The 15,336-nt window shown below is 42.4% G+C and overlaps 1 protein-coding gene across 2 annotated transcripts in view; it reads left to right on the plus strand.

Annotated features, from left to right (window-relative positions):
- Positions 1–14,194, plus strand: part of TIMMDC1 (translocase of inner mitochondrial membrane domain containing 1) — a 32,181-nt gene extending 17,987 nt beyond the window's left edge. Inside the window, exons 5-7 of one of the 2 annotated variants that reach the window (XM_002716669.4) lie at positions 5,031–5,109; positions 9,937–10,047; positions 13,731–14,194. In XM_002716669.4, coding sequence (XP_002716715.2) covers positions 5,031–5,109; positions 9,937–10,047; positions 13,731–13,881 — 341 coding nt within the window. In that variant the 3' untranslated portion in view covers positions 13,882–14,194. The remainder of the gene's footprint in view (positions 1–5,030; positions 5,110–9,936; positions 10,048–13,730) is intronic. The other variant, XM_017347070.3, reaches the window with a different exon arrangement.
- Positions 14,195–15,336: the final 1,142 nt, after the last annotated feature.

Genomic DNA, 15,336 nt, shown 5'->3' on the forward strand with positions numbered 1-15,336 from the left:
TGATCCACCACAGTGTCCCAGAAATATTTTATTAATAAAATGTAAAGGCAAATCATAGACTGTAAGAAAGTATTTACAAATTGTATATCTGATAAAGGACTAGTTTCCAGAAAGTGGGACTCTTAGAACTCAATTACAGGAACACAAATAACCTAATTAAAGATTTAAATAGACCTTTCAACAAAGATAGAAGGGGACTTCAAAAGGTTCATGGGAAAAAAGAAATTAAAAGTAAAATATATAAATTCTATTCCTCAACAGAAGCTCCATCAAGTTCAAGACATGATTGTAAGTGATGATCCTTGCCATTTAGAACTGAGAGTTCTCCCCTGACACACACATGCAGAGAAGATAGGCCCAGCCAAGACACAGGCCTCACCTGGTACCCTGATCTTAGAGTTTCAGCCTCCAGGGCTGTGAGAAAATAAATTTCCTTGGTTAAGTCCTGCCTCACGGGATTTTGTTATCCAGAGTAGACTTAATAGAGTCTCCAGGGGAGAGCTAATGAGTAAATAGTTCTCCAGAGTTTGGTTAAATCATAACCTTCTAATGTTAAGCAGATTTATCATATTGTTTTCCTGAACATGAAATTCATAGTGGCTGTGCTAGGTTTCTGAATGTACACACTCTCAAAATACTAGAAAATAAAGACTATGAAAAGATTCTCCAAAAAAGAACTCAGGCTTTCTATCTATCCCTGAAGAACTGAGGGTCCTGGGAATTTTTTCGTATCAATGCAGTGTTGTTTTTTTTTTTTTTTTTTACATTATTGACTGAAGAAAAGTGGGTCCCTTTTGAAGAATTTTTTTTGAGTTTTTTTTTTTTTTTTTTTTTTTTTTTTTTTTTTTTTTTTGACAGAGTGGACAGTGAGAGAGAGACAGAGAGAAAGGTCTTCCTTTTGCCGTTGGTTCACTCTCCAATGGCTGGCACACTGTGGCCTGCGCATCGCGCTGATCTGAAGCCAGGAGCCAGGTGCTTCTCCTGGTCTCCCATGTGGGTGCAGGGCCCAAGTACTTGGGCCATCCTCCACTGCATTCCTGGGCCACAGCAGAGAGCTGGCCTGGAAGAGGGGCAACCAAGACAGAATCCAGCGCCCCGACCGGGACTAAAACTCGGTGTGCCAGCGCCGCAGGCAGAGGATTAGCCTATTGAGCCATGGTGCCGGCCTGAAGAATTTTTTTTTTAAGATTAGGAAACAAGGGGCCGCCACCATGGCATGGCAGGTCAAGCTGCCTGTGATGCCAGCTTCCTATATGGGCACCAGTTCAAGTCCCAGCTGCTCTACTTCCAATCCAGCTGTTGATGTACCTGGGAAATAGATGATGGCTAGGTGCTTGGGCCTCTGCACTGACACGGGACACCCGGAAGAGGGTCTCGCTTCCTGGCTTCCACCTGCTCCAGCCCTGGCTATTGTGGCCATTTAGGGAGTGAAGCAGTCGATGGAAGATCTCTCTCTCTCTTTCTCCCTCTCTCTCTCTTTCCTCTGCCTCTCTCTGTAACTGTGTCTTTCAAATAAATAAATAAATCTTAAATACATTTTAGTAAAGATTAGGAAACAAAAGGTTAGCAGGAACCAATTCAGGATTGTAAGATGGATGCCCATTGGTTTCTCCAAATTGCTCTTGTGTCTTGAAAGAAATAAGCAGGTTCACTGTTGTAGTCATTAAGAATAACCTGGCAAAGCTTTCCTGGCCATTTTTCTGCTAAAGTTTTGGCTGGCTTTCTCAGAACACTTTCATAGTAAACAGACGTTACTGTTCTTTGGCCCTCTAAAAAGTCAAAAGTAAAATGTCTTGGACACATAAAAATAGACAAACAAGAAAACTTGTTTCCTTTGGTCGTGATCAGTCCACTTTTGCTTTCACTGGACCACTTCCACCTCTTGGTAGCCATGATTGTGCTTCGTCTTCAGGATCTTACTGGGAAAGCCATGCTTCATCTCTCTCTTTCACCTGAGCTTCACCATAAATTGTATGTTCTTACTTTAATTTTGGCAAAATTCTTGTTGGTCTGATAGGCACCCTTTTCTTTTTTTAAGAGTTTTTTTTATTTGAAAGAGCCAGAGAGGTTTTCCACGTGCTATTTCACTCCCTAGATGGCTGCAACAGCCAGAGCTCGGCTGAGCTGAAGCCAGGTGCTTCTTCCTGGCTTCCCACATGGATACAGGTGCCCAAACACTTGGGCCATCCTCTGCTGCTTTCCCAGGCCATTAGTAGGGAGCTGGATTGGAAGTGGGGCAGCCGGGAATAGAACTGACACCCAAACGGGATGCTGGCCTACAGGCAGCAGCTTTACCCACTATGCCACAACTAGGCACCCTTCAAGCTGATGTCTTATAATCTCTTAATGCCTCAAACTAGATCTTGTTTAGACATGTTACAAGTGAATATGAGTTATTTTCACACAAAAATTTTTGAGTCATGCATGGGGTTTTTTTTCTTTTTTTAAAAAAAGTTATTTGTTTGAAAGGCTGAGCAATGGAAAGATAAAGGTCTTCTGTCTGCTGGTTCACTCTTCCAGATGTCTGCAAGCAGGACTAGGCCAGGTCAAAGCTGTAAGCCAGGAACTTCATCTGAGTCACCCACATGGGTGGCAGGGGACTTGAGCCATCATTTGCTACCTCCTAGGATGCATTTGTAGGAAGAAGCTAGATTGGAGTCAGAGTAACCAGGACTGAAACTGGCATTCCAGTGTGAGTTGAGAGTGTCCCAGGTGGCAGCTTATACCAACTGTGCATAATGCCTGCCCCTCATGAATTTTTATAGCAGCATTATTCCTGGCAGCCCCAAACTGAAAACAACCTTTATGTTCATCAAGTAGTGGTTGAGTAAACCAATGGTGGCCTATTCAATTGAATGTTTTAAGCAACTTAAAATACCAGGAATAAGACTTCATAATGTATCATTCTATTTATAGAAAGTAACCAAAATAAGTAAATCTGTTAAGCTATAAAGTAAATTAGTGATTGTCAAAGATAGGGCGGTGAAGGAATAATAACTTCAAATGGGTATGAGGGATCTTGTAATGATGGAAATGTTATGAAACTAGATTGTGATAATGGTTGCACACTAAATGCAACCAAATTTATTGAGTTGTACATTTAGGTGACTTTTTGTTTGAAAGAGTTACAGAGAGAAATGGAGAGATAATTTTCATCTGCTGGTTCATTTCCCAGATGGCCTCAACGGCCTGGGCTGGGCCATACCAAAATCAGGAGCCAGGAGCTTCTTCTGGGTCTCCCACATGAGTGGCAGGGGCCCAAACACTTGGGCTATCTTCTGCTTTTCCCAGGCACATTAGTAGGGGGCTGGATTGGAAGTGGAGCAGTTGCCCGTTTGGGATGCTGGCATCATAGGCAGCAGATTTACCCACTATGCCATGGTGCCTGCCCTGGTGAGGGGTTACATTTAATTGATTCTTTAGGATGCACTCATGGAAGTGGAATTCCTGGATCAAAGGGTATGAACCTTTTTAAAACTTTACATTTTTTTTCATTGTATTTGAAAAGCATAGACAAAAAAAAAAAAAAGGAAGGAAGGAAGGAAGGAAGGAAGGAAGGAAAGAAGGAAAGAAGGAAAGAAGAGGAAAGGAAAGGAAAGGAAAGGAAAGGAAAGGAAAGGAAAGGAAAGGAAAGGAAAGGAAAGGAAAGGAAAGGAAAGGAAATAAAGAATCTTCATCTGCTGGTTCACACCCCAAATGTCTACAACAGCTGGGTCTGGGCTAGGTCAAAGCCAGGAGTCAGGAATTCAGCTCTGATGCCTCCAAGTACTTGGGCGAGCACCTGCTAACTCCCAGGGTACACAGTAGCAGGAAGCTGAGGCAGAGCCCTGAACTTGAGCCCGGACATTCCTTTTTGGGAGATGGGCATCCTAAGTAGTGGCCTAACTTCTGCACCATTTGCCTGCCTTCAAGAAGGCTCTGACTCCTCTCCATTGCAGGCATTTGAAGAGTTAGCCTATGGATGGGAGGGTGTACTCTCACTCTCAGTCTCACTGCCTCTACCTCTGAAATTTAAAAAAAAAAAAAATGTGTTGGGAAAACTAGAAGAAAAGACTCATCATTGTTTCTGGGTAATGGGATTAAAGGTGGGCTTTTTGTTTTTTTAATCAAGAAAGTTTTTCAGTATTACAAGATTGAAATTAAAATAGAAACCTCAGATCTTTTTTTCCCATTTTATTTGAGACACACACACACACGCACACAGATTATTTTTCAAATGTAACAGCCAAGATTGGGCCAGGCCAAAGGTCAGATCTTGAAACTCAATCCAGGTCTCCCACAGGGGTGACAGGAACCCCAGTACTTGGGCCATTATCTGCTGCCTTCAAGGGTGTGTATATCAGCAGGAAGCTGGGTCAGAAGGGAATAGCTGGAAGTGAGCCACGCACTCCAATATGGGATGCAGGTATCTCCTAACAATTGTGCCAAATGCTCATCCCTCAAATGTTATTTTAAAAGTAGTACCAATTGAGATGGCATCAATTCCTAAGAAGGAAGCTGAGAGCCGCAGACGCACAATTGCTGTGGAAAGGAAAGCAAGCGATCCCCAGTACTGGCCACCAGGTGGCATTGTAGGCCAAATGCTGCCTGCCGCACTGCTGCACTGCCTCACCGCGGCAGTATAGCTGCAAGGAAAGGGTGAGGCTGGGAAAGGCGTAAGCTGAAGGGGAGAGTGAGGTTCTTTGTTTTGGGAAAGCTTTGTTTGAAAAAAGAAGAAATGAAAGAGGTAGAAGGGGGAAAATGCAACGTTTTCAGAGGAGGTGGGCAAAAATGAAGCAGAATGAGAAGAGTTTGGATCCTTAGACAGGCTGAGGATTTATTTTTGTAAAAGGGACATTTCTTCCTTTGATCTGCAGAGCAGATTGGAAGCCACCTATGGTGGCGTTTAGATTCAGGAAATCTAGGCTGTCGTGTGTGAATGGGTTCAGAAGGCTCACTTGAGGGTTTGTGTCATTTTTAAGACAGGGAGTTTTTAAATGCTATTCTAGTACTTAAAGATGGCTTAATATTGCCTCTTTGTTTTAAAACAGCTGTCACAGGAAGTATTTTCAGAGTTAACTTGGGTCTGCGAGGCCTGGTGGCTGGTGGCATAATTGGAGCCTTGCTGGGGTAAGCATTAATGTGGTTTGAGTCTAAATTGGTACAAATTTCATCCAGTGTCTTGCCTGTTAAAAGTCATTCATTTCTGAAGAGCAGATTTAATCTTAGAACCTATAAAATATCTCTAATCTTATATTGGTGGTAACTTCATCCAGTTTTAATTACATCCCAATTTTTACTCATACTTTTTACTTACAGTTTTCACAGTAAATAACATCAATTCAGTAATATCTAAATTATAATCCATATTCAGCTCAGTTAAGAAGTACATTCCTTTATTTAAAAAAATTATTTTCATTTTATTTGAAAAGCAGAGAGACAGACTGAAAGGAAAATGAACAGAGAAAGACGAAGAGAGATCTATTCATCTATGCATTTACTCCCCAAATGCCCACAACAGCCAGGACTGGACCAGGCTGAAACCAGAAGCCTGTAACCCAATCTGGGCCTCCTGTATGGGTGTCAGGTTCTCAAGTACTTGATCCCTCACCTGTTGCCTCCCAGGGTGCATGTGAGCAGGAAACCAGGGTGGAAGCTGAGGTGCTGGCACTCAAACCACGCACTCTGATGCAGGATGCAGGCACCCCAAGCAGCGACTTAAGCACTGCATCAGACGCCTGCCCCAAGAAGTGCATTCTTACACAAATTGGTCTGGTTTGTTTGCTTAACTAAATAGATTCCTCAACTGTCACAATAATACCAAGAGTGCTCCTCAGTTTTGTTTGGTCTTTCCTTCATGATTAGACTTGGGTTAAATATTTTTATCAGGGTTAGAGCTTAGATGAAGTTGTGTCCTCAGTGTATAGAAGGACCTATCACCCTCCGTTAAGTAATATTAACTCTTATTTACTTGATGTATTGGTTTTCTATTGCTGTATAACAAATCACCACAAACTTAGCGGCATAAAACAGTACTCATTTATGTTATCTTCCAGTTCTGTGGGTCAGAAATCTGAGTATATTTGGATGGATTATCTGCTCAGAATTTCACAAGGCCAAAAGCAAGGTGTTAACCAACCTGGGCTATTGTCTCGAGGGTTCAGGGAAGAATCTGCTTCCACGCCCATTCAGGTTGTTGCCAGATTCCAGTTCCTGGCGGCTGCAGGACGTTTCCCTGCTGCTTGTTAGTTTCTAGAGGCTGCCCACATTCCTTCTCACAGGATGCTCTTCACGCTCAAACCACCGCGGTGCCTTGCATCCTGCTGATACTCCAGATGGTCAGCCAGAGAAAACTCTGCCTTCAGGGTTCACTCAGATCATCTTCTTTTTGATGAACTGAATTCGACTAATCAGTAGCCCTGATTACATTTGTGAAATCCAATTTGCTGTGTAACATAATGTGATCATAGAAGTAGTATCTCATCATATTCACAGTTACAGGATTAGGGCAGGAAATTTAGGGGAACTGTCTTAGAACGCTGCTGACCACACTTGGTTAAAGCATAATCTATTAGGTCTCTTTAGTTTAGAGTGAGACTGTGAATAACCTGTTCTCCAGCTATCTTTGGACTAGTGTTTTCTGAAAAAAAAAGTCACTTATTTTTAATTTTATTTGAAAGACATCTTTCATCGACTGATTCCCCAAATGCCCACAACAACCTGGATATGCCAAACCAAAGTCAGAACCCCGAATTCCTCCAGGACTCCCCTACGGGTGGCAGAGACCCAGGTACTTGAGCTATCACCTGTTGCCTTCCAGGATGTGCATCAGCAGGAAGCTGGATAGGAAGGGGAGGAGTCAGGACTTGAACCTGGCACTCCATTATGGGTTGCAGGCATAGCAAATAGCAACTTAACCACTGCACTAAATGGTGCCTCGATCTAGTGGTTTTAATGCTCCCTTGATGATCCATGCTGTAATTAGTTATTAGAGAGGTAGTTGCAGAGGTCAGCACTGTAGCATAGCGGTTAAAGCCACTGCCTGCAATGCCAGCATCCTGTATGGGTGCGGGTTCGTGTCCTAGCTGCTCTACTTCTGATCCAGCTCCCTGCTGGTGCACCTGGGAAAGTAGTGGAAAGTGACTCAAGTGCTTGGGCCCCTGCACCCACATGGGAGACTCAGAAGAGGCTTCTGTCTCCTGGCTTTGGCCTGGCCTAGCTTGGGCAGTTTTGGTCATTTGGGGAGTGAACCAGCAGACGGAGGACTTTTCTCTCTTACTCTCTTGTTTCTCACTCCAGCTCTTTCGAGTAAATAAATAAAAAATCTAGAAAGAAAAAAGAGGGAGGGAGGGAGGGGGAGAGAGGGAAGGAAGGAAGGAAGGAAGGAAGGAAGGAAGGAAGGAAGTTAGTTAGTTAGTTAGTTAGTTAGTTAGTTGCAAAATGCTGACATGCTAGTTTTGGCAGTCTCCTGTTTTTATTGGCATTCATCTGAGTAAGAGTTCTGCCTTCCTCTCCACTTATTCACTCCCTTTTCTCACCACCTTTTTTTTTTTTCTTTTTTTTTTTTTAATTTTTTTTGACAGGCAGAGTGGACAGTGAGAGAGAGAGACAGAGAGAAAGGTCTTCCTTTGCCGTTGGTTCACCCTCCAATGGCCGCCGTGGCCGGCGCACCGCGCTGATCTGATGGCAGGAGCCAGGAGCCAGGTGCTTTTCCTGGTCTCCCATGGGGTGCAGGGCCCAAGCACCTGGGCCATCCTCCACTGCACTCCCTGGCCACAGCAGAGAGCTGGCCTGGAAGAGGGGCAACCGGGACAGAATCTGGCGCCCCAACCGGGACTAGAACCTGGTGTGCCAGCGCCGCTAGGCGGAGGATTAGCCTAGTGAGCCGCGGTGCCAGCTCTCTCACCACCTTTTTAGGAGAGAATAACACTATAGACTTATGTGTTTTTTTAACAATTATTTTAAATTAAAAGACATCAGAATGTACATTATACATTTTGTAAAATTGTGCAAAGAGGATGACATAAAAATAAAATACTTTAAAGTGTGTTATTTATGATACATTAAAAAAAAGTTATCAGCATTTCATAATCCACTGTGCTGACATTATTTTTATTGTAGTATACCAGGCTGGTTTGAAGGGAAAATCATGAAAGTTAGCAGCAAAATTTTTATTGCGATAAAAAGCATGGTAGAACATTTAGCATCATAACTGTTTTTACCTATACAGTTCAGCAGTATTAAATATATTCATGTTATTGTACAAGAGAGCTCTAGAACTTTTTCATCTTTTGTAACTGAAACTCTACTCACGTTAAACATGAATTCCGTCTCCATGCTCTGCCAGCTCTCGGCAGCCATCTTTCTACTAGTCGTTTCTGTGGGTTTTGACTAGTTAAGATACTTCTTGTGAGTGGAGTCATACAATATTTGTCCTTTTATGACTGGCTTATTTCATACAGCATAGTAATGTCCTTGAGATTTATCCATGTTGTAGCATGTGACAGGATTTTTTTAAGGCTACTTATCTGTCACATGTGTATACTATATTTTCATTATCCATCTTTCAGTGGACATTTAGATTGCTTCCATTTAGTAAATATACTTTTGTGGGTTTTTTGTTTGCTTTAAAAAAATAATAAAACAAATGTTTTATTTATTTGAAAGGCACAGTTAGAGAGAGATTGGGAGAGGCAGAGAGAGAAAGAGAGACCTTTCGTCTACTGGTCCAGTCCCCGCAACGGCCAGGGCTGGGCCAGACCAAAGCCAGGAACCAAGGGCTTCTTCCGGATCTCTCACATAGGTGCAGGGGCCCAAATTCCGTTGCTTTCCCAGGCACATTTGTAGGGAGCTGGAACAGAATTGTAGCAGCCAGGACTCAAACTGGCACCCAAATGGGATGCCAGCAACACAGGAGGCGGCTTTACTCACTACACCACAATTCCCACCCCTATACTTTTGTTTTTAAGGTTTATTTATTTGAAAGGCAGAGCAACAGAGAGAGGTGGGGAGGGATAGAAAGTTAGAGAGAGATCTTTTCAGCTACTGTTTCACTCCCCAAATGATAGAAACAGCCAGGTCTGGGCCAGGCTGAAGCCAGGAATTCCATCCTGGTCTCCTACATGGGTGGTAGGGCCTAAGTATTTGGGCCGTTTCCTGCTGTCTTCCCAGGCATGTGAACAGGAAACTGTATTGGAAGTGGAGTAGCTGGTAGTTGAACGAACTGGTCCTCTGCTATGGGGTGCCATCATCACAAGTGGCACAACACTGCCGGCCCCAAAAGTAGTTTTCAAAATTCAGTTACTGAAGTTGCAGCCAAGGGAATTTTAAGTTTTACCATAGTAAAAACCTCTTCTTTGAGAACACAAGATCCAAACCCACTTCATCACTGTAATCATTGTGATCTTAATCAGTCTCTCACTGGATAACTGTTGGCATGTGGGTTAGCAGATATGCCCGATTCATGAATTTTAGGATGTTTTGGTGACTTTACCCCCAAAAGCCAGTAGGATGCCTTCTCCAACCAAAAATGCCTTTCACATTTCCTATCCCCAGTGGGGGCTAATACCAGTCTGAATAGTAATTTCATTTCTGAGAAAACTTCAGTTGGGAGCTACTTACCAGAACTTGTCATAAATATGCACTTACCTTCCCTCGGTTTAGTTCTCATTTACTATTTAAAAAACAGAGCCAATTTATCAATTTATTGTTTTGTATACTTAACATTTAACTTCAGGGAGTTGTGATAATTATCTTCCTCTGTTGTACAGATGAGGAAGGAAATTATCTCAATATGTTTTTCCTTTTCCCAGTAAGATCTCTAATTATGAAATCCTGTATGAAGGAACATTTCATGAAATCAGTGACAGTGGGCAGGGCTCGGTGATGCTGCCCGAGCCTGAGCAGGACGCTCACGTGTTGCATGATCTGATGACTTTTCCCTCTGCTTCACCTTAGCACTCCCGTAGGAGGCCTGCTGATGGTACTTCAGAAGTACCACGGTGAGACTCTTCAGGAGAGAAAACAGAAGGACCGAAAGGCACTCCATGACCAGAAACTAGAAGAGTGGTAAGGAGCGCGTTAGACTAGGCAGCCTGCCCAGCTGCGGGCCCTGTGTAGCGGGGCTCAGTTAGCCCCAGTACTCTAAACAGACGTACGGTCAAAGGAGAGTTTATTTCTACGATGAGCTTCGACTCCTACTCGACATGTCTTCTGATCTAGTTAATTAAGGAGAATGGGAAAATGAAACATTAACTTAACTTTTAATTTGATGAGGGTCTTTCTTTATATACATTTTTTAAAAAGGTAAAATGCTTATCAGTGCCACTTGGTTGCATATTTTGTTTTTCTGTGTTCTTTTTTCTTTTCTTTGACTGTGTTCTTGACTGCATAGGAAGCTACCTAAGGGGAATGCACATCAAGGAATGAGTTTTATTTGGTTTATTTAAAAGGTGATATTCCCTTCTATGCGTACATCTACAAATGGTACAGAGCTTAGAAAGGGATATCACCTTTTAAATAAACTAAACATTCAAAGGATCTACTAGTTGCCATAGATGCAGAGGAATTAAGTAGGCACAGTGACTATTCGTGAATTACATGTCACAGAGGAGCACAAACACTTTCGCCTAGTCCATCAAGTCATTTCTGGGGTAGGGTAGTCAGACTGATAGCAGACTGCAGCTTCTGTGTCAGATCAACATAACAGGCTGCTGTCTAGTGCTCCTGAGTACAAATGATTCTCACGGTTCAGTTTCCTGGGTACGTGAGGTGACACCTGCTGTGGCTGCTGCTGTTTTGGTAATTGCATAGAAGAGCAATCATTTTTTCCGATGATTTTATTTGAAACCTCTGTTTGTGCTAAATCACACACAGAGAGATTTTATAATATCTGTGGGGATGTTGTCCAAGGCCTTAGGTGCTACAGGTGAAAAAGCATGGATTTTAGAGCCAATGAAACCTTGAAAAGTGAACTGAAATCCCACCTACACTATGGGATAGTTCTGTGACCTTTGCTGTTTTTTCTTGATTTCAAGCCCTCAATTTTTTTTGTTCTAGGGACGGAATCATAACACAGTGCTCAATATATGTTCATGTCATTATTCTTTCATGGTAGCAGATCATGTGAGCATACGGTTTTCTAGGTTTTGGATGAAGCACTTACAATTCTGAATGCCAGCGTAAAATCTGATGTTACAGACTTGTTGTCATGACTGGGCTTTTATCCCAGTTACATGATTTATGGAGACTTAAAAGCATGAAAGCATCAGCTTATTTCTGGTTCTCTAGGTGTCATAAGAGATGACATAAGAATGACTGCAGTGGAGGATGGCCCAAGTATTTGGGCCCTGTACCCCATGGGAGACCGGGAGAGGCACCTGGCTCCTGCCATCGGATCAGCGCAGTGCGCCGGCCACAGCGCACCGGCCATTGGAGGGTGAACCAATGGCAAAGGAAGACCTTTGTCTCTGTCTCTCTCTCACTGTCCACTCTGCCTGTCAAAAAAAAAAGATGGCTTTTTTGAAAAGGAAGAGAGTTTAGCCATAGGATATTATGAAAATTATTCTTTCATAAATATAAATGATAACTGCATTATACTTTAAAAAAGGGAAATGAGAAAAACTACAGAGATGATTTAGATGGAAAACCTTAAGAATGGGGAAAATGATAACTTGAATTATAATATTAGAAGAATAGTTTGGCAGAAAGACCATGTTAGAAATGTACATATATACATATATATGATATGTATTTTTATATGTGTGACATTTCTAAGAAGAATTAATGCATTTTAAGTACCTTCTATATATGTGTTTCTTTGCTTGAAAATAACATAGTGAAATCAAATTATCTGAGTCTTAAAAATAGGCTTAGCAGAAAATGTAGAAAGCTGGCTGTAGAGATATGGAAGAAAAAATGGTCAGATCTGTTTGAACTGAGTTAAGCAGAAAGTTATAAGTGACCTTGGACATCACATAAAGAAAGGAAGACACCAATACTTGATTTAGAAAATAAACTGAGCTGTTATTTGGAAATTAGATCTTAGCTCTTCATAAATATACATCTAAGATGTTGTCCAGTCTGACTTTCACGTTACCATTGTAGCCTTCGTGTAGTTCCTACAAGGTTGGCGACAGAGTTGAACAGAGTGGCAGGGTGCTCGCATAGCCTCAGTCTGAGGACAGGAGGACAGCCAGGCCCTGAGACTCCCACCTTAGCATAGGTGTTTCAGCCCCCACACGTCACCCTTGTGAGAACTCTGGGACCTGGTAACCTGGAATATCTTTTTTTAATTATTATTTTTTTAATTTATTTATTTGAGGGGTAGAGTTACAGACAGAGAGGGAGAGACGGAGAGAGAGGTCTTCCATCCACTGGTTCATTCCCCAGATGGCCACAATAGCCAGAGCTGGGTAGGTCCAAAGCTGGGAGCCAGGAACTTCTTCTGGGTCTTCCACATGGGTGCAGGGGCCCAAGTACTTGAGCCATCTGCTATTGCTTTCCCAGGCCATAACAGAGAGCTGGATCAGAAGAGGAGCAGCTGGGACTGGAACTGGTGCCCATATGGAATGCCAACACTGCAGGTGGCAGCTTTACCTGCTATGCCACAGTGCCGGCCCCCTAGAATATCTTTCTAAATTTTACATATTTATGGGGTATTATGTGACATTTCATTACATGTATACATTATATAATGTCCAGTTGGGGAAAATATTTTTATCCTTTTAAGCATGCAATACTTCTTTACTGTAAAAACATCCCAAATTGTATCTTCTATATAGTACAGTATTCTATATACAATATATAGATGTACAGTGCATTATCCATAATCACTGTACTGTTGTAATAGGACCCTAGAAAGTCATACTCATATCTAGCTGTAACCTAGTACCTGATAATCAAACTTTCCCTATCCTTCCCAACCCATTTCCCGCCTCAGCCTCTGAAACATCATTTTTATATATATATATATATTTTTTTTGACAGGCAGAGTTAGACAGTAAGAGAGAGACAGAGAGAAAGGTCTTCCTTCTGTTGGTTCACCCCCAAAATGGCTGCTATGGCCGGCATACTGCGCCGATCCGAAGCCAGGAGCCAGGTGCCTCCTCCTGATCTCCCATGCGGGTGCAGGGCCCAAGCACTTGGGCCATCCTCCACTGCATTCCCGGGCCACAGCAGAGAGCTGGACTGGAAGAGGAGCAACCAGGACAGAACTGGGGACTAGAACCCGGGGTGCCGGCGCCGCAGGTGGAGGATTAGCCTAGTGAGCTGCAGCGCCGGCCTATATTTTTAATCTATATACGATCACCTAATTTTTAGACTCCACATATGAATGAGATCATGTGATATTTGTCTTTCTGTGTTTGGCTTATTTTATTTACCATAATGATCCCCAGTTCCATCCATGTAGTTGCAGATGACAAGATTTCATACTTTTTAAAGGCTGAGTAATATTCTGTTGTGTGTATGTACACTATCTATACTGGAATATATTATGGATTAGAGCTGCTGCCATGGGAGTGTCTATTTTGGTAATGTGGGAATCATAGTTAGCTTATGGGTGGAACAAGGTAGGAGAGAGAAGAAACGTAACTGTATTTGAAGTATAGGGAAATGCCGTGTGCTCATAAGCTGCTGCACCACACCAGAGAGAATAAGACAAATACTATCTTTGTTTGCTTGTTTCAGATCTCTTACAGCTAAAACAATGGAGCAAATCTTGCTACATCCTTTTTATTCTTTGATTACAGGAAAGCCAGGCTACAAGTTACTGAGTTCCTCCCCGAGGAAATTGAAAGTAGCTTACAGAAAAATCAAGCTGAGGATGATGCTAAGAAAATCGAAGCTCTGCTAAACCTTCCTAGGAACCCTTCATCAACAGATAAACAAGACAAGGACTGAAAATGGCCTCGGCTTGAAATGCATTGCAGAGTTGAAGGAGCTGTGTGGCCACGTCCCTTGAATGCCAATGGCCAGACCACTCTCTGGTCAGCCTCCCGGCAAATGTAAGTGCTGACACCTGTGATAGCAGAGACCTACTCATATCATTATTAGCTATACATGTTTTACCAATTCTTGGTACAACAGTACCTTCACTTATCCTTAAATTTAAATACATACAGGTACCTACATTGATCTATTGATTGATCTGTATACAAAAATTTCTTTTTCCTTCCTGTTACATAAGTAAATAAACATTTTTCAAAAGATTAAAGTTGAAGCCTACAGGTTGTATATTTGTTCATGTGATCCCTTCAAAAGCTACCCTAGGAACCCCTGGGAGGGGAGGAAAGAGCCAGGTAAGGCAAATGGACTGGGAAACCCTTGTGCCCTTGGGCTCTGGGAGCAGCATGGGCCCAAATGTGTAGCCCATGTGTAGTTTTGTTTTAGTAAGTCTCCAAGATGCTTCCTATGCCATTTGAAATAAAATACAATTTTAACAAAAGCAGTTAGTCAGTGTTAATGAAAGAAACAGCCCAGCTTTGTTTTCTCTCCCGATGTTTCTGACGGAGTGTGCTGTGTAGTGTGCAGGAATTACATGGAAAAGCCACCCAGAAGGAAGCGGGCCTGCAGATTTTAACTATTAATAGGTGAGAAGGAAGCAAATGACTGAATTAAGTGTACAGTAGTCCCCTATTAAAGTGGTTTCACTTTCCATGGTTTGTTATCCATAGTCAGCTGTAGTTTGAAAATATTAAATGGCAAATCCCAGAAATAAGCAGTTCATAAGGGTTAAGTAGCGTGCTGTTGTAAATAGTATCGTGAGATCCCATGTCATCCTGCCCGGGCCAGGGAGCACTCCTTTCCCCCCGTGGATCCTTGTCACGCACTCTCCGTGCCTGCCAGTCACCCGGTAGCATCTCGGTTATCAGATAAACTGTCACAGTGACAACAGTGCTTCTGTTCACATAGCCCGCACTGTATTTAACAACAACCACAAACCACAGGAGTGGTGATGTTGACAATATAGTATGCCAAAGGGAAACTGTGAGTGCCGCTTTTCAGTGGAAACGTGCAAGTTTTCAAAATACACAAGAGTACATCCGAAAGTTCATGGAAAATGGAATTAAATGATAAAGTTATTTTGGTGTAAAAAATTCACATAGTTTTTCATAAATACATATTTTATATGAGCTTTCTGAAGTACCCTTGTATGTAAGATCCTGTACTATCCATGGTTTCAGACATCCACTGGCTGTCTCAGAATATATCCTCCGTGGATGAAGGGGAGGGAAAAACTTCTAGCATTTTATCTGGGTGTTGGACCTGTCTGTTGCTTCTCTGAAAATTCTGCTGCTCAGAGGAACAAGGCTCAGGAGGCAGTGCAGGGTTCCAGAAGCAGACCACTGGTTGTGC

The sequence above is a fragment of the Oryctolagus cuniculus genome, chromosome 4, assembly GCF_964237555.1.
Source record: "Oryctolagus cuniculus chromosome 4, mOryCun1.1, whole genome shotgun sequence".
Lineage (NCBI taxonomy): Eukaryota > Metazoa > Chordata > Mammalia > Lagomorpha > Leporidae > Oryctolagus > Oryctolagus cuniculus.